Source organism: Helianthus annuus, chromosome 15 (genome assembly GCF_002127325.2).
Source record: "Helianthus annuus cultivar XRQ/B chromosome 15, HanXRQr2.0-SUNRISE, whole genome shotgun sequence".
Taxonomy (NCBI): domain Eukaryota; kingdom Viridiplantae; phylum Streptophyta; class Magnoliopsida; order Asterales; family Asteraceae; genus Helianthus; species Helianthus annuus.
In genome coordinates, this window is record NC_035447.2 from 10,232,213 (window position 1) to 10,255,291 (window position 23,079).

At 35.1% G+C, this 23,079-nt stretch overlaps 2 protein-coding genes and 1 long non-coding RNA gene across 29 annotated transcripts; 2 read left to right on the plus strand and 1 right to left on the minus strand.

Moving 5' to 3' along the window:
• Nucleotides 1-396: 396 nt before the first annotated feature.
• On the plus strand, nt 397-4,247 carry LOC110910554. Of its 25 annotated transcripts, none has more exons than XR_004881567.1 (10): nt 397-659; nt 900-1,016; nt 1,336-1,985; nt 2,067-2,154; nt 2,232-2,323; nt 2,452-2,524; nt 2,603-2,807; nt 2,868-2,930; nt 3,009-3,338; nt 3,422-4,218. It is a non-coding gene; the product is annotated as an uncharacterized LOC110910554 (long non-coding RNA). The 25 variants fall into 25 exon arrangements; XR_004881568.1 differs by having other exon boundaries at nt 2,603-2,802; XR_004881564.1 differs by having other exon boundaries at nt 1,336-1,771; nt 1,873-1,985; nt 2,603-3,338; nt 3,422-3,530; nt 3,611-4,204.
• Nucleotides 4,248-5,228: 981 nt separating this feature from the next.
• On the minus strand, nt 5,229-13,551 carry LOC110910553 (ubinuclein-2). Of its 2 annotated transcripts, none has more exons than XM_022155186.2 (11): nt 13,184-13,551; nt 10,255-10,334; nt 9,861-10,056; nt 8,976-9,075; nt 8,219-8,316; nt 8,026-8,112; nt 7,754-7,870; nt 7,571-7,681; nt 7,415-7,462; nt 6,624-6,722; nt 5,229-5,807 (listed from the first exon to the last, which is right to left on the minus strand). In XM_022155186.2, exons 1-11 carry the CDS (start codon nt 13,340-13,342, stop codon nt 5,592-5,594), a joined length of 1,311 nt encoding a protein of 436 aa, XP_022010878.1. In that variant the 5' UTR covers nt 13,343-13,551; the 3' UTR covers nt 5,229-5,591. The 2 variants fall into 2 exon arrangements, with proteins under 2 accessions (XP_022010878.1, XP_022010879.1); XM_022155187.2 differs by having other exon boundaries at nt 5,236-5,807; nt 9,861-10,050.
• Nucleotides 13,552-16,288: 2,737 nt separating this feature from the next.
• LOC110910552 lies at nt 16,289-21,592 on the plus strand. 2 transcript variants are annotated; one of them, XM_022155184.2, is made up of 8 exons: nt 16,289-16,589; nt 17,746-17,837; nt 18,062-18,209; nt 18,307-18,438; nt 18,587-18,727; nt 19,578-20,252; nt 20,901-21,061; nt 21,153-21,592. In XM_022155184.2, exons 1-8 carry the CDS (start codon nt 16,527-16,529, stop codon nt 21,274-21,276), a joined length of 1,536 nt encoding a protein of 511 aa, XP_022010876.1. In that variant the 5' UTR covers nt 16,289-16,526; the 3' UTR covers nt 21,277-21,592. The 2 variants fall into 2 exon arrangements, with proteins under 2 accessions (XP_022010876.1, XP_022010877.1); XM_022155185.2 differs by having other exon boundaries at nt 16,335-16,589; nt 21,159-21,592.
• Nucleotides 21,593-23,079: the final 1,487 nt, after the last annotated feature.

The following is a 23,079-nucleotide window of genomic DNA, read 5'->3' on the forward strand; positions in this document are numbered from 1 at the left end:
ATTTAAGACAATGAAAGTGTAAGAAACCAGGTTGTTGTATATGGCCCAATAAAAGGAGTTGGTGAGATAGTACTAAGCGCGTGAATCTAAAATGAAAGATATCACAACGTTCAAACATTTTAATAATTATGAAAGATTGTAAATACGAGTAATGTATCACACATTTTTTTTAATTTAGTTAATACTCTTTAACTTGTCTATTTGTATTCAAAAGAAACATAAAAATATTCTAAATCTTCTTTATCTATTATCTATTATCTATTATATATAATAAACGAAAAAAATTTGGGACACGTGTCGCGATATTAGGGCATCTAAATTTTGGTTTTGGCGGGAAAGTGGGAGCATGTTTTTTTTTCTATATGGGTCCCAAGATGGGTCAAACCCAATGTTATATTCGGATCTTATAAAAACACAGTATCAATTTCCTGAAACCCTAACTATCATACGCTTCTTCTTCTTCTTGCATCTCATTTGAAACCTAAATCTTCATCATCCCTTAATCCCACAACCCCAACCCTTGTGCTTCTCAATTATACTTCATCTACATCCAGATCCCTACTTTCATTCTCGCTTTTCAGATCTCATCACTCCATCAATGCCCCAAACTGTTTGACTCTCTCGATTTCTGTATCATCTAACACTCCAGATCTTCACAGGTACGAATGTTTCGCATCGATTTCATCTAATAATTAACATAACTTACATTTACTGATTTCAGATTTAGTGATTTTAGAGTTAGTGTAATCGAATTAGTTGTTCATGTTACGTTGATTGATCGGATCGTGTGTATTGACTCGTGAATGTGAACGTTTGACTGAGATTTTTTTTGTTTTAGTGTTGATTTTTGAGTTAGGTTTGATGAATTAGGTAATTGAAAGTTCGATCTTTGTTAACAGGTGATGTTGCATACAGATCTGAGGTTATCTTTTCTTGTGGCGTGTGATTTATTGGATTTGTAGTTGATTGATTGCTCTTCTAAACAAGGAGAGATGGAATCTGAAGGAGAGACTGGGGTAAGTACTTGTGTTTATGTTTTTGTTATAATTGTAGCCGTTGATTACATCCATTTTGTTGTCAAATGCTGCAAGTTTTATGATCTAGGGATGAGATCGATGCCGAACCAGATTCCGATACTGAATTTCTGGAGAAGTGAGTACCGAACACCGTATAGAGTCTATCGGTATGGTACCGGTTCGGTATCGGTACAGCTATAGAATCTGATCTGTGTTTTCATTTTTAACACCGGAAATAATTAATTAAATTTAGCTAAGTTTTACAAATTTTGGTTAGGTTAGATGTGTAATCATGTTAATTCACTGTTTTTATCATAAGTGTTTTGATAGGGGTAGAATATTTGTTTTTATCATAAGTGTTCGCTGAATTAGAGTTCCGCTCAGAATCTTTGATATTCCGACCAGAAGCTAGGGTTTTGATGGTAGTTTCCAGCGACACAGATAAGATCTCTTTGCTAAATCTTATTTCTTTTGTTAATCGATCTATTCTGTGTTATGTCTTTCTTTGCGATTTTATTAAAATTGGTGCTTTTAACATATCAAACTCATCTTTAAACGAAAAATAACCTTGATTAGATAGGTTTATTCAAAATAAGATCTTTTCAACGATTTATGTTCATCTATGTCAGATCGGTGTGTAAAGTTGAAAACTTTTTTTGGTTTTTATTCTCAGGTGGTGTTTGAGATTGAATCTTAATTGAAAAGGGTTTGTATTAGAGCTTCCTAGAGCATTGTCAACCATTTGCCTATGATGGGTTATTTGTGATTATGTTTTCTCTATGTTAGGTTTATCCAGGCAATTAAAAATAAAATAGCTTTCATGACAAAAGTTGTGTTTGATGTGCTAATTTTGTAGGATGCGTTACATGATAGTACTGTGTTAATCATCAAGCTTGGCTCCAATCTTTTGATCTATCCGAAGTATTAATTGTCCATTATTCCTGAAGATATGGCGGACCTGTCATTAAAGTATAATTGAATCGTGCAAGTTATACTCTTCTTCCTTCTCATTTTCATTGTATACATTTTATAGCTTTTTTATGTTTTTAGCCAATGATGGGATCAATGCAAGCATCGTCAATACTTATAAAGAAGGCTTCGGCATATAATTTTGTTGGTTCAGCAGTCCTTAACCTTGGTAAAATTCTCAACTTTTTAACTTTTTTTCACCTATTCAAATTATTTCTTTATCTTAAATATGTATACACTATACAGGCCAAGTTAATGGCTGGTAACTACTTGGTGAGGTTATTGCTGGAGAAGATGATAGACTCTGCAAATTCGGCTTATCTTGGCATACTAGAAAGGTGAACCTCCAATACATTCTTTTTCTTTTCTGTGAAATTTTCTATATAAATGCATAAAAGGGTAGACGGATAATTGATTTGAACATCTAAATTCTCATACTCTAAGAAGTAAAATATAACATGCACAGGTGGGTGTATGAAGGACTTATTGATGGCCCACATGACGAGTTCTTCATTGCTGAGAAGAAATCTCTTCAAAAGGTACGATTTTGTCTACTAATAAAAAAAAATATAAGTGCATCAGGTTGTGTTGTGTTTCTGATAGAGTTGTTTTTATAGGAGTCTCTTACCCAAGATTATGATGCTATGTATTGGAGGCAAAGATACAGTCTAAAAGATGATATCCGTTTCTTGCAAATTCGGCCGAAACCATTTTAACAACAGGGAAATATTTAAATGTCATGAGAGAATGTGGCCACACTGGTTGGGTTGGGGGTTGAAAACTTGAAATGGGCAATCTTTTGTGTGGGTCAAAACGGGTAGGGTACGTGAACACTTTTTTAATCGTTTTTTTTTTTACTTTTTTAAATTAGGGTCAAAACAGATTTTGTAGGTTGGTTCGACCTATGAACACTAATCTAACACTCTTCATAAGGCGATTCAAGAGGTTTTGATGCATATATATAATTTTTTTTAAGTTTCAGCTTTCAATCTGTTTGACTGATATGAGATTTTTCCTTCTTAGTTGGATACTTTGTAATCGAAGTTAATGCTTCAATATTCCCCCAAAAAGACTGGAATGAAGAAAAAGTTGTTTTACGCGGGTCAACCAATTAGCTGTCATCCTAATCCAACTTGACTTGAGCCATTCTGACTTACTATCCGTCCTGTCTGAGACACCTATCTAGCTACCTCTAACAAATTCACATGGATTATAATTGTTATATTATTGGATAATAATGTACTTCAAATACAAAATATACAGGTGTAAGGTTATACAACTGCCTTATAGTTTAATACCCCTGATGGGGATATGGTGATTACTCTTGATGACTGATACACTCAAAATCATTTGGTTAGTACTTAATTTTATTTTTAATTCATATTAGTAGGAAACTAGGAATCTAATGTATGGTTTTATCTCTTATTGCTGGAAAGGAGCTCAATATGCTAGATGGAGTGCTGGTCAATGTCAAGGGATTGAATGTTGATCTAGGCTCAATTTCATTGGTTTTTCTCTATAAATATAGTTCCATTGTTCAAGACGGTATTAACCATACTACATTCAATGATGATTTAGGTAAGTGCCATTGGTTTTTGTTTATAATATTAAACAATCCATGTCAGGTTGAGATGCAAGAAATGGGACGGGCCATGTTAGGATGAGCCGCAAGATTTTTTTAGTTATTGTCCAAGTAACTAATGCGTAAATCATAATTACAATAACAATGTATGTAGTTAAGACTAATTAAAATTCTTGAATAAATATTTTAAGTTTATCATCATAACTTTCTATGATCAAGTTGTGAGCCTTTCAACTCATACCTGTAATTATGTTATGCGTAAATGCTTATTTTTTGTGAGTTTTCTTGGAGCAGCATGTATTGGAGCATGAAAAACCACACGAGCACTCAGTAATAATTCTGTTGTTCAGATGAGTCAACAGAAGTTTGCATCAAATGTGGTTGAGAAATGTTTTGACTTTTGGTGATGCTAGCAAACGCCAACTTCTTGTGAATAAGTTCAACAATTAGTTTCTCAACTTGCTGGGACTTTTGCTGTTAGAAATGAATCTAACTCTCAAGAAAATGAAAAGAGGAGTTTAATGAGTAGGTGTACATAAATTATCTCCCATTTAAAGGATGTAGGTTTGAGATACACTACACTATATTTTTTTATGTTTGGCATTTATGTATATTAAACTGGTAAACTTTTTTTAAACTATGTCTTACTTATCATGTTGTGACAGGACCAATATCATTTGTTCATGTCAATGAACAGGCAATATGCATCGTTAAGTAAATTGAGGGCAATTATCATGTGTTTTTAATTATCACGGCACGAGTCCGAGACACTTCTATGCTTATAGAATGCTCCAAAACAAAGTATGCACTTTATGATTAACTTATCTAATACGTCACATTATTTAAGTTTATTTTAATTATACACTTGTGAGTATTTTAAAATTAAATTTTCCTACCCGGGAAGCAATCCCGGGTGATAACCTAGTACTAATATACAAAAAGATAAAGTAACTGTGTTCTACATTTTTTTTTTATATTTAATAACCATTACAAGACCTTACACACATATATGCTCAATCCATATGACTTATGCTAGCTACCCACTAGTACAAGCTTACCAAATTGATTAACCAACAAACTCTATAAAACTAAATAGAAGTGGGTATACCATTTATTTGATGTAATTTTTTATTTAATTCTTGCAATATTTATTTATTTATTTATTTCGTTATTAATTTATCCTAGTTGTGTTGTAGTTATTTGTTTCGTTATTAGTTGTCCTAAAATTGTGTTGTAGTTTGGGATACCAAGTAGGATTGCAATAGTTGTATTTTTTTTTTTTAACTATAGACTTTCTTTTTTAGTGACCCAACATTCGTAACTCGAACAACAACTTATGGGCTCGACCCACTAAGAATGACATGGCCATGCAGTTTCCGAAATTGACTCAAGCCAAAGTGGAGACATTCTATATCGAGCATGGGTTTCATCAGGTTGTCGCACATCTCTTGCATAGCACCGAGTTTAAGGAGCCTTTGGGTCAAGTCGATAGCAAGCTGCTTTATCATGGCCGCCATGTTGGTTTGATCGCGGGTACAAAAACTGTGAGTCGGTGAGGCCATTTGAATACTGCTCTATCTTCAATCCCATTGCTGAACAAGATTTTATTGATGTTCATCGAATGGACCATTTGACCTACCCCTACCAAGACTAATAACACATGCATAATGTGTGTGAATGATAGTAAGAAGCCGAAATAAGTATAATTTACAACTATAAGCACTACCAGAGTAGCTTAAGATGTCAAGGAGCTTTGCTTTTCTAACCAACTTTTAACATTAAACCATAAGTCGTTTTCTTACGTTGTTCAGAACCAATCTTCAAATAGCCTGTCAGACCAACGGGTCATAGCCGGAATGCAAAAAAGATGCAAACTTGATGAGAATATCCGCATTGCGACCCATGAAAAACCAGCTAGCAACTGGATTCTGCTGTTCTTGAGAGCCGAGCTGACGCACGTGTATGTACATAAACACCCTTTTAAAGAGTATTATTGGTTATTTCAAGTGGTTTTGCTCAAGCAGTTACTGGCAGGAGCCTGGTGATGGCGGGCTGAACCTCTTTGCGGGTGCGCTGAGATTCTGGTTAAGTTCAGGCGTGCCAGGGACTGCAGTGTCTGGAAAAGTGGAAACAGGGGCATTTGTGTCATTTACCATGGCAGCAACTAACTTAGCTTTTCCATGGAGATCCTCGTCGAACTCTAGTATAGCCACCGTCTTTCGCTTGCCGGTTTCATGGCCCTGAACATGAACAAAAGATAAATTTTCATTCAATAGTCAATACTAGTACAGATTTAACAAACACTAAATTGTACCCCCAAAAATACCCTTCTGTTTTCGCCGTGGTTCATTATTACAGAATACAGATAGGTAAAACAAGTTCAAAAAATATGGACGTATAAAGTTATCATGTGCATTTAAATAAAAACCTTCTAAAAAAAAAGAGTAAAATGCCATTTTTGTCCCTGAGGTTTGGCTACTTTAGCGACTTTCGTCCAAAGGTTAGTTTTTCCGCATTTGGATCCAAAAGGTTTGAAATCTTGCCATTTTCACCTGACTCGTTAACTCCATCCATTTTTTAACGTTAAGTCAGTGGTATTTTCGTCTTTTTAGACATTTTTGTGATGATTAAAGGGTTTGGGTGGGGAGAAAGTCAACAGAGGTGGATCTTTATTTCTTATAGTTTTTTTTTAATAAAAAAATGTCTAAAAAGACGGAAACGCCCCTCATTTAACGGAAAAAATGGATGGAATTAACGAGTTGGATGAAAATGGCAAGATTTCAAACCTTTTGGACCCAGATGCGGAAAAACAAATCTTTGGATGAAAGTCGCAAAAGTGGCCAAACCTCAGGGACAAAAATGACATTTTACTCAAAAAAAAAAAAAAAAAAAAAACAACATTGCTACTTTCATAGGAAAGCGAAAGGGTACTAATTGCATTTTTTATTGGATTCACAGAATTCTAATTCATTATAACAGAAATTGCATTACACGCAGTACAAGAAAAAAGAAGTGAAATGGCATATATAGATACTAACAAACAAGAAATCATGAACCTTTTCTCGCAAAGCTGTTCTTCGTCGTTCTTTGGAGCTACAAATTGCATTCCGTACTCCATGATTATCCATGGTTCCAGTTGGCCACAATGCCGCAAGCTTGGCAACGAAAATGAAAAATATCAAATATGCAAGAACATTTATATTTATAATGTCATAAAATAGCAAAGTAGTTATCTCAATGCTCCACAATGGTAATTATAGATATGTTGCGATTTGGTCACAAAACTTAGTAAAAAGTGTTTCAATTTTTGTACGACATAAAAAGGTGAAAATGGAATGCTTTTGCTAAGTTTGGATACCAAAATGAAACTTAGACAAGTACGTTCCTATTTTATAGCCCATACACGCAAATATCCATATATACATAAAAGGATTAGGATATATAATTATGTGTTGCAATTTTGTCACTAAACTTAGTCCGGTCCGGGTTTCGATAAGAACGTATGGGCCTTTCAAACGCTTGACGGAAATTTAAAATGAACTAATCATAAAATTGTAAAACAAAACTATAAACAATCTATATTATATTCTAAATTTAATACTCGAGTTCTTGAATCCGGTCCAACCGATCTGACCAGTTCGATGTCCGGTCCGGTTTTAAAAACATTGGAAAACTAGCATGAAAAACATTGGAAAACTGCATCTCTGTCAGTAAACGTTTCAATGTAACAATATTCTAAATTTAATACTCGAGTTCTTGAATCCGGTCCAACCGATCTGACCAGTTCGATGTCCGGTCCGGTTTTCAAAACGCCTCAAGCTTGTTCTGAAAAAAGAAAAAAAAATACCTGAATGTAGAATTTTCGAATGTCTGAGCTTTTAATTTCATCCATCCCCTGTCAAATTTATCATGGTTCATATAAAAGGAAGTATATGCCTATTATCACTTACAATGTAACAATATAAAAAAAAAAAAAAAAAAATTGCACTTGTAACAGCAGTACCTGAACATAAACGTCATAGAAATCACATATTTTATCTTCCATTTCATGGTCCATGCTGTATTTTGCTTTAGGAGCTCCATGCGACTCTATAAACTCTTTATCCAATCCATCCTGATTCACAATGTTAAATGTTATGCATACACCGAACCAAGTTATACATCCTGTATAAAACAAGTTCTTTACCTTTGACGGGTTCCTCAATTTGATCATTTCGATAACCTCGCTTTTAATCTGACTAAACCTGATAGCATCCCCTCCGCATGCCGATATTTCCGACGGAACCATGTCCCTCAACCATCTCTATACACACACAAAGAGAAAGGGACGGTTAGTAACCGAAGCCATCGGATAATCGTATAGGTGGCAAAAATAATGGATCCGGTGAGTCGGATAACATGTCAAAAACAGTAATTTCGTAGTTTTGTGTAATGCGAAATAAAAATTACTACATGAACCTTCAGTGTTCTTGGCTTCAACCAGTGCCCAAGAATGCTCGTAAGATGCATAATCAGCTCATCGGAAATTCTTCCAAGGGTTGAATGCTAAAATAACCAAAGTAAAAAGGGGAAAGAAGTTTATTTCTTTTTGTTGTGTTACTCTCAATGTAAAGTCACGTGATAAAACAAATGTCGAAATGATTTAGAGTACCGCTAATCGAGCAACGGTCTCTAGCTTTTTCTTAAGTTCCCGAGGCAACCTGCTTTTGGTTCCAACTGCATCTTCAACATCACCATGCAATCGTCTTGCTGCAAACGAAATACAAAGATCATTCAGTCGGCTCCTTAATACAACGTGCCAATTACATATTTCGTTCGCGTAAAATCCATTAGATTTTTAGGCAGTTGGCTCATGAAAAATGAGACAGTTAAACACACATATAATTAAAAATAGGAAATTTGGATTTTAATAATCTCAACTTTGATATATTGGCCGGCAACGATCCCATACTAACTAAAAGTTAACCCAGTTAGTTTTTGCTAACGTGGACTGCCACATAAGCAATCCACGTCATCAAAACTTTGCCACACAAGTTGTCCACATCATCAAAACTTTGCCACATAAGCAGTCCACATCAGCAAAACTTTGACTTTTTGCCACATAAGTTGTACACGTCAGCAAAAACTAACTGGGTTAACTTTAGTTAGTATTAGATCGCTGATGGAAAATAGGTCACAAAAGTTGGGACTGTTTCCGGCCAATATGTCAAAGTTGAAGTCTTGAGTACTACTAAATAATGACGTAACAGGTCAAACATGTTGACCCAAAATAAATATCATCAGTTCTTTGTAAGGGATGAGTGGATGACAAGTAACTATTAGTTGTTTGAAACTTCCTAAAAAACAAAATATTGCAATTCTACATTATGAGGTAACATTAGTTATATGAAAAGACGAGCGCCACTTACAATCGGCAGCCATGGTCTCCAACTCCAAGATGGTACTTTCAAGCATCGATCGATTCAAAATACTACAAGATTCATCCTTGGTATGTGTTGGCAAAGTACTCTATTAATTCCAAAAGAAATCTTCATTCAAGTGCACTTCCAAGTTTACACAATAAAAATATATATATATATTGGATTTTAATAATCCAAACTATTCGCCGTTGGCCACCAACAGTCCCAACTTCAAATATAACCACTGCCAGTCCCAACTATTGACATATTGGCCATCAATGGACCCTGACTAACAGAACTCTAACGTCGTTAGTCTCCAGTCGCCGGAAAACCGTTTTTGTCCAGATAAAGGTTTCTAAAGGTCTGATCTAAGGTTACAAAGAGGTTTGGGACGAAAATGTTGAGTCTTACGGCCAAAAAGTTGAGTTTTCCGGCGAAAATGGAGTTTTCCGGCGACTTTAATAATTGAGGCTTTTACTAGAAAAAGGTTCCCAAAGGTCCATAATAAGGTTACAAAGAGGTTCGAGACGAAAATGTTGAGTTTTCCGGCTAAAAAGCGTTTTTCCGGCGACCGGAGACTAACCGTGTTAGGGTTCTGTTAGTCAGAGTCCATTGGAGGCCAATATGTTAAAAGTTAGGACTGCCAATGGTTATTTTTAAAGTTGGGACTGTTGGCGGCCAACGGCGAATAGTTGGGATTATTAAACTCCAAGATTCCTAAAAAAACTATGTTATACCAATATAGTTATACCCTATTACCCCCATAAAGCTAAAACATATGTCGGGCCACAGTTTCACTTCCACGCGTCTTTTTTTATAAAAATCATGACTAGATACGTACTTGGGTGTGCATGTGCTTGTGCTTGTGTGTTTACAGTATATACATATACTCACGGCTGCCTGCATTGTATAAGGCATGTTTAGGTCAGGAAGCTCAAATCTTCGATTGTCGAGTGAATGTTGTTCACTGTTGTTGCTTGTTAATGCTACGGATCTAACCCTTGCGTGTCCAATTTTTGTGTTTTTTGTGGCTTCTGGTACAGCTGTCTGCTTTTTTGGTCGGCAGTGCTCTATAGTGGGAGATCTATAACTAGCGATTTACATCACGAACCGATGTTAATTAATGAAATATAAGAGCATTAATGGGATGATACTAATAAGACGTCACCAGTCGGCCGTTAGAAATTTTGTAGTGGAAAATGACCACTGACGTCGATTAATATACAAAGATCAAGACTCGTGACTACAATGTTATAGCAATCGTATATAAGAGTTTGCAAAATCTCACGTGTACTCATCCTTCTCTTTCTTAAGGATGATGTTAGAGCAGTTGCTGCTTCTTGACTCATCTTCTTCATGAAGCTGCTTCTGCAAAAGAAGGTAAATAATAGTCAAGAGAGAGAATCCTATTAGATGTACTCCACACAAAATCAATCAAAAGTATGAAAAAACAAAGGCAAATTGGAAAATAATAATCCCATCTTTCTGAAATTGGCCGATAATAATTCCAAGTCAGTTATTAGCCGATAATAATCCGACCTCGTCCAATTTTTTTGTAAAGTAGTCTGCCGTTAAAATAAGCTTAACGGAGTTAAGTGTTTTTCCGAATTACAAACCGATGTTTTAGGGTTTTTGATCAGAACGAGGATACGAGTTGGAGTTTGTAAAACTTACCTTGAAATTGTATTCGAAATGGCTTGAATTTTATTAATTGGAAGTTAAACACCCGAATTGAAGCACCGTTTTCGTGGGTTGGGGGCAGTATTTCGAGGTAAGTTTTACATCAATCGACTCGTATCCTCATTCTGATCAAAAGCCCTAAAACACCGGTTTGTAATTCGGAAAAACACTTAACTCCGTTAAGCTTATTTTAACGGCAGACTATTTTACAAAAAAATTGGACGAGGTCGGATTATTATTGGCTAATAACTGGCTTCGGATTATTATTGGCCAATTTCAGAAAGATGGGATTATTATTTTCCAATTTGCCAAAAACAAACACTATTATAGGCAAGTCGATGTCGATAAAATCAATCAAAACTGTCAAACTATAGAGATATAAATGATGTAATCAGCAAAGGTGGAATCAAAGAGCATTTTTCATGTAAAAAAAATCTGATCTTAAAGTGAGAATGCACAGTCTCGATTGTGTAAAGGTAAATCAATGCCCATAGATTATGAAGAAATACTAAAGAAAGTGCTCTAATTTTAACGTTATTTTACTAATTTCCTGAAAATAACGTTAAAAGAGGGGATGGTTAATCATGCATCATGTGGTGGCGTTGATAGCCGAAAGACAAGGGGTACATGCACTAATCGGCGTTTGTCTCAATTGTTGAGTGTTACGTGCCTTATGTCCAAGGCTTGATACAAAACTACCATCGAGCCGGGGGTCTCACTGGAAGCAGCCTCTCTATTCCTACGGGGTAGAGGTAAGGCTGTCTACATCTTACCCTCCTCAAACCCTACCTTAGCTTTGCTATTGGTGGGATATACTGAGTATGATGATGATGATGACTAAAGAAAAGATTGTGTGGTGTATGAAACATAACATATAATCCTTATATGCAGTGCGCATCAGGAAGCAAATCAAGTATAATAGTATAACATAAAACATGAAGAAAAAGAATACTGGCTTTAGTTGTGTTGCTAGTCACAACCGAAAGATCAAAAACACAGCACGGATTTTGACAAATATGTGTAATCATTTAACAGGTGCTTGAAAGAAAAAAGAAGTTTGCTTACAATGTAAGAATCCAATCATTGTCATAAAATCATAATTTTAAAACTTAACTCATGCGATGGTGGATCATGGATGAAGGAGGAGCATATCTCATGTTAAGCAAGCAAGCAGTAATGCAAGCCATCACCTAATATAATTAGTTTGAAGGAAGAAAAACAAGCGAAGCTCGTGACGACATGTAAGTAACGTACTTAAGTATTTCTGTTCTACAACTCTATAGTTTGACTGTCATCAAGAGATCTCCGAAATTATTATGACTACTGAACACATCAAGTGAAAGTCTGCTCCTTAAAAAGGAAAATATATAACTATTTGAATTGCCATGTGTGTCAAAATCTCTCTGCTTACATGATCCTATGTGGATTTTCTTACCCATGTGTTTTGTAGATTTGAAACCTATAACAACAACAGCCGTACCAGGTATAATCCCACCTATAGCCTAGCTATTGATAGGGTCTGGGGAGGGGGTTGTCTGGTCAACTTGGGCCGCCTACGCGTCACATCATTACCCTGCATTTCTGCAAAATGTTGTTTCCACGACTCGACCCGCTTGGTTTTAAAACGCGTGTCGTGCTCGATGCAGCGCCTTATGCAGTTAACTAGTATTTGAACAAATTGGACCGTGAATTTCATATTCATTGTGTCTGTGTTTTTCAGATCTGATTGAGCAATTGGTTTAAGTACATGAACAAATTAGACCATCAATTGAACACATATGACTAAAGATAATGAGAATATCTTACTTGTTAGTGTTTAAAACTTAACAAGTTAAAATATTATCTACAAATATTTTTTTTTTACATTTTCAATAACCATGATGTGTGCGCTTCCCGCATTGCACACAATGTAGTTAATATCCCGATATATCAGTGATATATCGGTTATCGGTCCCCTGCCGAGATAGCGGTACAAAATATTGGTCAAAATATCGGTACTGATAATATCAACGATATTGTCCGATATTTGATCGATAAATCACCGATTTTCCCGATATCAGTACCATTCTTCTTATTTCTACCATTCATTTTTTTTCTTATTGCTGCTATTAGTGTTTTAAGTCTTAATTGTTAGTTGTTACTGCTAAATGTTAGTGTTTTAAGTCTTAGTCAGTTCTTACGTGTTACAATTGTTGGTGTTAAATTGCTATATATATAAATTTAGCATGATATTAAAATTACCGATATCACACCACGATAACCGATATCTCAAATATCGGTCCTTGACCGATATCCGATATTTTACCGCATTAACTACTTAGATTGCACACCACGCATCGGCTTTCGGGTCACATGGCAGCAACCTTCCATTCAAAGCCATTAATTAAACAATGTTCCCCAATTATAATAAATATATTGATTTCAGGCTTGGCTGCTGTTTCCAAATGAAACAAGTCTCCCAAAATTAACATAAATCTAACAACCATTAGCCCTAAATAAATATCCAACAAACCATCATTAAAAAGAGTTGTTGTTACCTGAGGCTCCTCCTCCTCAGGTGAGGAACAAGAAGGAGAGTGATGAAGTGGAATGATGCCAGAATGTTTAAGAAGTTGAACCCATGACACGATTGTTGTTTCACCATATTTCAACTCTATCTCAAACCGCAGCCTGTTGTCTGACAAAGATTCCTCCATTACTCTTGTTTCTGGGTTATGTATAATAATAATCTAGGGGAAGGGGGGATGAGTTTACAGAATAAATAAAGATTGTAGAATGGAGATGGGTTTTACTGTTTTAAGGGGGGTTGGGTTTGGTGAGAGATGAAAGAAGAGGTCAAGTTTACAGTAGCAAGGTGCTGCAGTTGGCTTCATCGGCAGACAAGATTGCTGCCTTCAATTTAGGTGGGGCTTCTTGCCAGCATTTTCTACACTATTTATTTCAACAAAACAAAATATACTAAGAACTAAATGTTATTTTATTAGATGTGGTTTAGGTTATTTTGTCAGTTTACTTCAAAGGTTTAAAACGTTGTTATTTTAGTTCAAATAGTTTTAACTATTGCTATTTTAGTCCACATGGTTAACTCTATCTATTTTTTCTGTTAACTAGAAGAACAATTCGGTCATTTTATATGTAATTCTGTTAACTAGAAGGGCAATTCGGCCTTATAAAATGACTGAATTGCCCTTCTAGTTGACAGATAAAATGGATGGAGTTAACCCGATAGACTAAAATGACAACATTTGAAACTATTTGAACTAAAATGACAACGTTTCAGACCTTTGGACTAAACTGGAAAAATGGTCCAAACCACAAGGACTAAAATGGCATTTAACTCTATACTTAATTATGGATCAGGAATATACTTTAGAAATTACTATTAGGAAAACCGTGTGATGTTTTGAAGACGATAATTTGCAACGTGGTACCTGTTTTGTGTTACTTTATTAATCATTTCGTGATATATTATATAGTAGATCTTTTAGTAGGTTTCAAATCGGTTTGGTTCGGTTTTTCATGCGGGAAGAGGAACCGATTTGGTTCGGAATCCGAACTGGCCTAGGTTGGTTTGGCCAGTTTTAGTCACCAGACCAGTTGTTTTGTGCACCTCTTGTACCGCGAATGGTCCTTGTAAACTTTGTAAATGACTATTATACCCTATTAATTAAACAAAAAATATTGATACCTCAACCCTAAGTTATGAAAATGACTATTATAGCCTATTAATTAAACAAAAGAATATATTAAAACCCCAACCCTAAGTTTGGACTTAAGATTTTGTTTGGATCCCACAAAATTTCTTAATTTGTACCATGATCTTGTTCATCTTAACCTTTTGTAAATAAAAAAAAAAAGTATTATAGCATACCTTTTGTAACACCTACATTTTGTAAAAAAAAAAAAATCTTTATTACAATTTTCTTTTTATATATGAAATTTCTCTAAAACGATCATAGATATTTTAAGTGATAAAAGGTGTAACTAATAACTTTTATAAGATCTATAATGTAACCAACTTGTTGTGTTTTATAAGTTATATATAATATAATATATAACTAGTTAGTTGAAAATAATCAATGTTTACAATCTAAAAGTAGGCCGTAACTAGTTGTGGTGGAACTTGAACATTTAAATTGGAGGTGTTTAATTGGGGCTTATGGATTAGGAGGGCCTCAACCAAATAAAGATAATAATTTTCAAAAGTAATGGGCTAAACTTACACTCTAAAACCTAAAAATATTAGGTACGGGCCCCTTCTCGTCCTTACTAGGTTCCGCCCATGGGCGCAAATGATGGATTTTGGTAAACATAAAGGCCATAATTGTTCATGGGAGTTCATCATGTAGTTCTGTAAGGCTTGCAATCACAGCACAACATGACTCCACATAAAGTTAACGCGTGCTAGTGAGAGTAAATAGGTTTGGGTTGATATGTTTTAGATGTATTAAAAAACGTATCTAAACAATTCAATTCTCTTAACCCATTTGTGACATCCATAACACATATAACTCATCGTGTTAAGTAAGTTAGACTGACATGACAAGCTTATCACCCGTTTATCAAACGACATAGTTTTATAAATATTAAATGTATTTTAACCAAAATATATATTATAATTTTTTATAAGTTGTATTTAACCGTGTTAGTTATGTCTTATTTGTTTTTAAGTGTATTTAGTGAATCGTGGATTCGTGATAAACGTTTTTGCCATTCTTGTATGTGTGTTGTGTGTGTCATTTGTATTGAATGTGCCATGTTATGTGACCATGGTTATCAAACATGGACATGCTAGTGTGTTAAAAACTGACATGTTTAGTTAAGCTTGATTGCATGACCCGTTTAACACAACATTTATGAAGAGCACGATTGCATGACCCGTTTAACACAACATGACACATTTTCATCTATGTAGTTATACACACTCGCTTTTCAAACCAGTTATTTCTAGTTTAGAAGTGTTTATCCGAAATCCATTCGGTTTGCCCTAAATATCCATCAAGAAGTTATAATTAGGGCTGTAAACGAGCTTAGCCGAGTCGCGCCCAACTACGGTCGAGCTCGACTCGTCATGCTTTTATGAAGCTCAAGCTCCGCTTAGCTCAGCTCGAGGTAAATTGAGAACACTTTTAAAAGAGCTAAAAGCTCGGCTCGAGCTTGGCTTGGGTGATAGTAGCTATATTATATTAAAAAATAATATAAAATTTGTCTTGGCTCGAATCTAAACGAGCTTTGTATGTAAAGCTCGAGCTCGCGTTCAATAACTCAATGAGTCGTATTTCAGGCTTAGGCCCAAATTCGTTAAGGCTCGGCTCATTCGAGCTTTTTACCAATTTGATCCGAAAAGCTCTCGAGTAGCTTTGTCTCATTTACACCTCTAACATTCTTTATCTAATTTAACTCAGTATTTTGTTTTTGGGCTTACATATTATTTCTTTAATCATAACTTCAATAATCACTCTTAAAAACTTGGTCAAAGTTCACACTTCAAAAAACATTAGTCAAGTCCAAAACACTATTTTTTAAACAACAAATCACATAACATTGAATTAGAAAAGAAAAAAAAACATAACTCGTTGGAACAAAAATGACCATAGATGATAAATGGCTGTAGTAAAATAAAAGATGTTTGGCCTGTTGGCGCCACCACGTTCATAGATGAGTTCAAACTGGCGGACAATCCGAAGATGGGGACAAAACCATTATTTTACTCCGTACGTTTTTCGCCCATTTCTTTAATTAATCCAAAAATCAAATCTTTATGACGTTATCTCTTGAAATTCAATGATTCTACCTCTTCATCCACACAAATTCACCACTTGGTTCTCTCAAACCCACTTCAATCTGTGAGCAAATTCACTCGATTGATGGTGTATCACCATGGCTGTTGATAATTCATCTTCTTCGCCTAGCTTCCGTGAGCTTGATGATGTGTTTTTGCAGGTATTTTTTTGGGTTTACTTTGTTGCACACCAAGTGTTTGTGTTAAGTCCTGAGTGTAAAAAGTTGTTGATTTTTGGGGAAATTAATGGGTGTTGACTTTGGAAGTCAAAGCTAGTGGTTTTCACTTTTCAGATGCAGAGTTGGTGTAGATCTTGATGTGTTTGTAACACCAACTGCATTTATTTGTGTTGTTAACTTGTTATGGTTGTGTGGTTTAATGGGGTTATAACTGTTTTCTTGTACTTGGTAGTGTGTGAATTTGGGTTTGATTATTAGTTGGTGTTTTGACTTGTAAACCAATGGAGCCTACTGGCTACTAGATTGCCCAATTTTCTGTAAAAATATTCAGATTATGAATTATGACAGCACTGACATATCTCTGTTATAATTCGAACCGTACGTAATGGCCCCTACCTGGCTCGATCACTGATTCGCCTCTTTTATTACCAACATGTGCATACTAACAGGGAACTCTATATGTCTATATCATATACAGTTATAACAAAATGATATGCATTGGGGGGGGGGGTTTAAAACTTATATGCATTTGCGTAGATATGATATTATATTTATCATAGCTAGGAGTTATGAACTTATGATAACTTGATTAGATTAGGTTTCCTTTGCAAATATCATCATTAATAATCCTATAAATAGTTGATCAATGATACATAATACCTTACAGGGTTGTCAGTATTTCCACATTTTTTGTTGGGAATGTAATATATTTAAGAGTTAATTACTGTTTTCGTCCCTGTGGTTTGTCAAAAATCACTATTTCAGTCCATTAATTTAAAAATTGCGATTTCAGTCCCTGTGGTTTCACTTTCGTAACCATTTCAGTCCCTGTGGTTTCACTTTCGTAACCATTTCAATCCATTATTCTGTTAAGTACAGGGACTGAAATGGTTACGAGATGGACTGAAATGGTTACGAAAGTGAAACCACAGGGAGTGAATCGCAATTTTTAAACTAATGGACTGAAATAGTATTTTTGACAAACCACAGGGACGAAAACAGTAATTAACTCTATATTTAATTTTTATTGTGTCGATGCATATTTTATAAATAGAAAAGTTGTAGAATCCCGAATGATTTAACTTATGTCGTTTTTTAAGGTTGTTATCTAATTTTTATTTCTTTTCATGTGATACAGTCTCAAGCAAGAATATGGCTTGGAGAAGTGTTGCGCACAAGATTTGATGAGCAAATAAGCATAGGTGACCTGCTTTCTGATGGGGAGCTGCTGTACGTTCTTACCCTTTATTTTAATTCAAAATTTTATTGCTTTTATATTTCTATACTTGTAGGTTCTTAACCTTTATTTTTAAAGTCATATAAAGTATGACAACCGTTATGGAACATTGACATTATTTTTAAAGTCATATAAAGTATGACAACCGTTATGGAACATTGACATGGTAAAGAAAATCGACATACATGTCCTATAAACGTAGTATTTGATGTCACAGATTTGAAGTTTCTAAAGCATTATGGAACATGTTATTGCAAAAATACATGGAACTTAAAAACTATAAGGCCCGCATGTTCGTACCAGTTGATACACGGAAGAGCATCGGGAGATATAGGCCTTATGCGAATGTTGATTCATTTTTGAAGGCAAGCTATAAAAAACTTGTAATAGTGTTTGTTTGTTTGTTTGTTTTTTTAATTTAATGCCATCTAAATTTCATTTTACTTAACTAATGTGTTGCAGGTATGCAAGGTTATGGGATTGAGTGGTGTAGATCTTTTCTCCCCATCTGATGTTGTGGAGAAGAAGAATACTCGTAAAGTATGTGTCTGTATACGATCTCTATCAACAAAGGCTAGATCTAAACGACTAAATGTGAGTAATACATATGTTTTTGTCTTGGATCGCGTTCACGAAACTTGTACTGTTATTGGTATTGGTATTTACACGCAAATCCCATATAAAAGTTGGACGTAGTTTTAAGTTGTACATGATAACAACTTTCTTTCGTTTCTTGTGTTAGGTTCCAGACTTTGACGTTGTGACCAGCACGGTAGCAATGTCAACAGATGCAGTTAGATGCATCAGAAGAAGCTTGGAGTTATCATCTATGTCCAGTGTTACTTGCGGACCAAGTAACCATGCAAGATTGAAATCCAGGCAGGTATTCTAGTTTCATACCAGAACTTAAACTCTCTGATTTTAGGCTTTACAATTAGATTCTCTAGAGCGTGTAATTTTGAAGGAATTTTCTACATCAAAATTCTTGTTGAAAGTTGCGTGTTTAAGGGGTATTTTTTTTTTATAAAAATTACTACAATATCATTCCACACGAAAAAGGGCAATTACAAAGCAATGGCAGGTAGTCGGGCAACAAGTTGCGCCGCCACCCCCTTTTGAATAGAAAAACCAATTCTACTAAATACAAAGTTTGAAACCTTTAGCGACGAAGAATTACTATTAACGACTTTTTGAACCCAATTCAAAAGTCGCACAGCATCAGGAGCGAGACCACCAAAGGTATCAAACGCAAACGGGACGAACACATGTTGATTCTCCAGGCAGGCTTTCTCATGTTTTGCCACATCGCTTGCCTCTGCCTTGAGCACCGCTTGCCCTACGACAAAGCCCTTGGGTTATATTTAAACCTGCTAGGCTATTTGGGTTATATTTTATTGAATCGGGTCAAAAGCTTAAGCTATAAAAAAATTAGCTAAAATGTAAGGAGGGTCAAACAGGTTAAAAGTCACCCGAAGTATACTATACCTCCCATGTAAACTTATCCAAAAAAGTGGATATATATTTAATAAAAGCTTAATACACGTATCTAAATAATAATATTTTAATTATATATGATATTACAAAGGTAGTCAAAAAGAGTGTTGGCCGTTGGGCATTGACCTGTCTAAAAAATTACCTGTTTTGACTTGTTAGACCCAAGCAATCAACCAACTGTAAAGTTATATGTTTAAAACCGACCGGCTAAAGCTTCTCTTTTCTGGTTTCCTCTGTAGAAAACATCTGCTGCATCAGACATACAAGAAGAGGAGTCGTATCTTGAAGAATCCGATGAAGAAAATAGCCATTTTTCAGACACTTCATATGTCGATTTTCTTTATTTAGAGTCGGAAGAGTCACCAGACACAGCTGATAAGTACGCGCTGAATCAATCCATACAACAATCTGATGCCAGCAACCGAGAACTCAATAAACTCGCACATTCACCGGTATCCGTTCTTATGCAGTATGTTAACACAGAGAATCAGTTGGACGAAACGTTATCGATATGTAGGGTATGGAGGAAGTTGCCTGATGATGCAGAGGCATCCCTCACTAGCAGCGTGTTCGGCCGTGTGCTTGACTTTGACTTTGACTTTGATGCTAAGTCTGAGTCAGATGATCTCACAACATCAGAATCTTCCACTTATGAACATGTAGATCATGGATCGTTGAATAATACTAAAACGGATTCAGGACATTTGTTGGTGTCGGTGAAGGATGATGTCACAAATATTGCAGACAGTATGCAAGAAAATGTGGCGGGTAAAGAGTCGAATGACAAGTTGATGAAAATGGATGATCCAAAATTGACTGACGACATCGATGACGTGTTTGATGATCTCAGCGGTGTTAAATTTAGTGAAAGATATAATAGCTGTGCTGAAGATACAAGTAAAGCTGCTACCAAGGTATCTTCATATTATGCTTAGAGTAAAATGTCATTTTCGTCCCTGAGGTTTGGCCAGTTTTGCGACTTTCGTCCAAAGGTTTGTCTTTCCGCATCTTGATCCTAAAGGTTTGAAATCTTGTCATCTTCATCCGCCTCGTTAACTCCATCCATTTTTCTTCGTTAAGTCAGGGGTATTTCCGTCTTTTTTGTTAACTTAAAGGACAATTCGGTCCTTTTCAGGGTATTCGGTCTTTTTACATAAAGTGAAAAAGACTGAATGCCCTTTAAGTTAGCAAAAAAGATGGAAATACACCTGACAAAACGGAGAAAAATGGATGGAATCAACGAGCCAGATGAAAATGGCAAGATTTCAAACCTTTTGGATCCAGATGTGAAAAAAACAAACCTTTGGACGAAGTCGCAAAACTGGCCAAACCTCAATGGCGAAAATGACATTTTACTCTAATGCTTAAAAAAATTTCATATTTTTGTTCTCAAAGGTCAAACATCCCAATGATATAAATAAGAAAAAATCCAATTTCTTTTTCATAGCTATACTCCTCCTTTCTTTGAATCTTCTTAACTCCCACTATTTTTTATGAACAAACATGAGCACTCATATTGTACCGATCAGTTAAGGAAAGAAGACTTTTTTTTTGGTATGCAGGATGAAAGAAAAGATGACGGTTTGGCAAAAGCAGGCACCGAAGAGAAAAACGTCACAAGGGCTTTTAACTCGGAGAAAAAACCAAACTTCATGGCGCCATTAATTAAAACAGTAGCCAAAGGCACGGCACTTATCGGCATTATGTTTTTGCTTCACCTCAGGTTCGTTCTAAACCACAAACTAGCAACCCTAATTGATTATTTGATTGTACGGTTAATAAGAACAATGTTTACACACACGTATGAACATCAGGAACAGGAGTCCGGGAAATACGAGTCAGATTCATTGGAAGTCAAGTGGAGTGGGGTTCTTAAAAATGAAAGAAGAAAAGGGAAGCAAGATATATCCTGTTGACAAGTTCAAATTTGAGGATTAAATGACCCAATACTTGAGATATACAACCCAAAAATCAAAGTAAGAAAAATACACTTGTTTACATAGCATATTATATTTTTATATATAGGGGCGCGTTCTTTTCGGTACCAATATTATGTTGAGAAACGTGAGATCTTGCCGCATAATACACTTGTACACAATGCTTCGCTAATTTAATGAGAGAGAGAGAGAGAGGTGAGAAAAACGGCGTAATATATTATGGAGTTAGCGATTTCGATATTTATATTTGTTACCAAAGTGTTGTGAAAAATTATATAACATTCCCTTCTATTTTAGGCCTTGGGCTTAATTCTTTGCATGCAGAACTACATTTTTTTTTATAGAAATGTGAATGTAGCATTACTAGTTTCCAACATCTATCAGAAAGCCACTGAATAGATACAACTAATCAGAGACAGTTGATGGTACATGTCTAACTATATATATATATATATATATATATAGAATGAAACTACATCTATATACTAAACCTTAAGGTTATTGGACTATACACACATATATAACCTAATACTCGCCCTCAAGCCGCAGGATTATGCTCAACTTGTTACGAAATATAATAACTTTTCTTAATTAGAAAGCTAACTTGATGAGGAAATCATCAATAATGGAGAAGTCTCATCAAGGACTCTAGGGTGTTTGAGTGAACATCATAGATGAATTTCAGGGGACAGATTGATTGTCGATGTGATGAGAGGAAAACTCCACAATCAACCGTGTGGGGTAATCCAAAGATGGGTTTGGGAAGTCTCTACACAAGCAACGAAAAAACAATGTTGTGAGCTCTTTGTGGACAAAACATACAATATTGGTTGGTATGAGGGATTAGATGTTATATTGGATAACAATTTCATATTTAATATGTTATAAGATGGTTGATACGCTATCAAATATAATATGTATTAAGTTTGTTAGTACATACCTATTAACATAAAAGTTTGTTGGAAACAATGAAAGACCATTTATACAAAAACATATAAGGATATAAATCGAACCATGATAAAAGAAAGTACATTAAACATATAATATAAATCGAACCATAATTAGAACTAGCAATAATAATTGAATGGTAGATGAAGAAATATTATTAAGACCGGTGTTAACACAATTTTTAATAGATTCATGTCTATTCCAGTCTATTTTATGTCGTTCAGTCTATTTTATATTGTACAACAAAAGTACCGTGAGAGAATAAACAACCAAACATGAAATTTCATGTGCAACATCTTGTCGAACCAACTTAGCAAGAACCTAGCATAGGGGTTTCACTAGTATACCTACTCTTGTTTGCCAAGAAGAGGCCTTTGGCGCTGGTTTTGGTGAATTCCTCTCAATAAAATGGCGATGTTTCAAACTCGTCGTAAGTATTTAAATAGATTTTAGGTGGTGTAAAATTAGAGAGTGTGTCATCGTATAAAATAAAGAAGAAAAAGCTTACCTTTGGTTTCTTTTTACGCCTCACGAAAATGAATCATTCGTTCACTACATAGTCCAAGGGAAAGACTTCCATTAAACATGATTTGATTATGTAATTAAAAGTGAGCATCAGTAATAATTAAGCCGATTTATATTTAGAGTAAATTGTCAAAATCGTCCCTGAAGTTTGGGCATGTTTGTCATTTTCATCTGGAACAACTTTTTTGTACAATATAGTCCCTCACTTTTGGGATTTTTTTTGTCATTTTCATCCAAACATCTAATTTGCTTTATTTTTTCTATCAAACATTTGAATGAAAATGACAAAAAAGCCCAAATCTCAGTAACGATTTTGGCAAAAAAAAAAAAA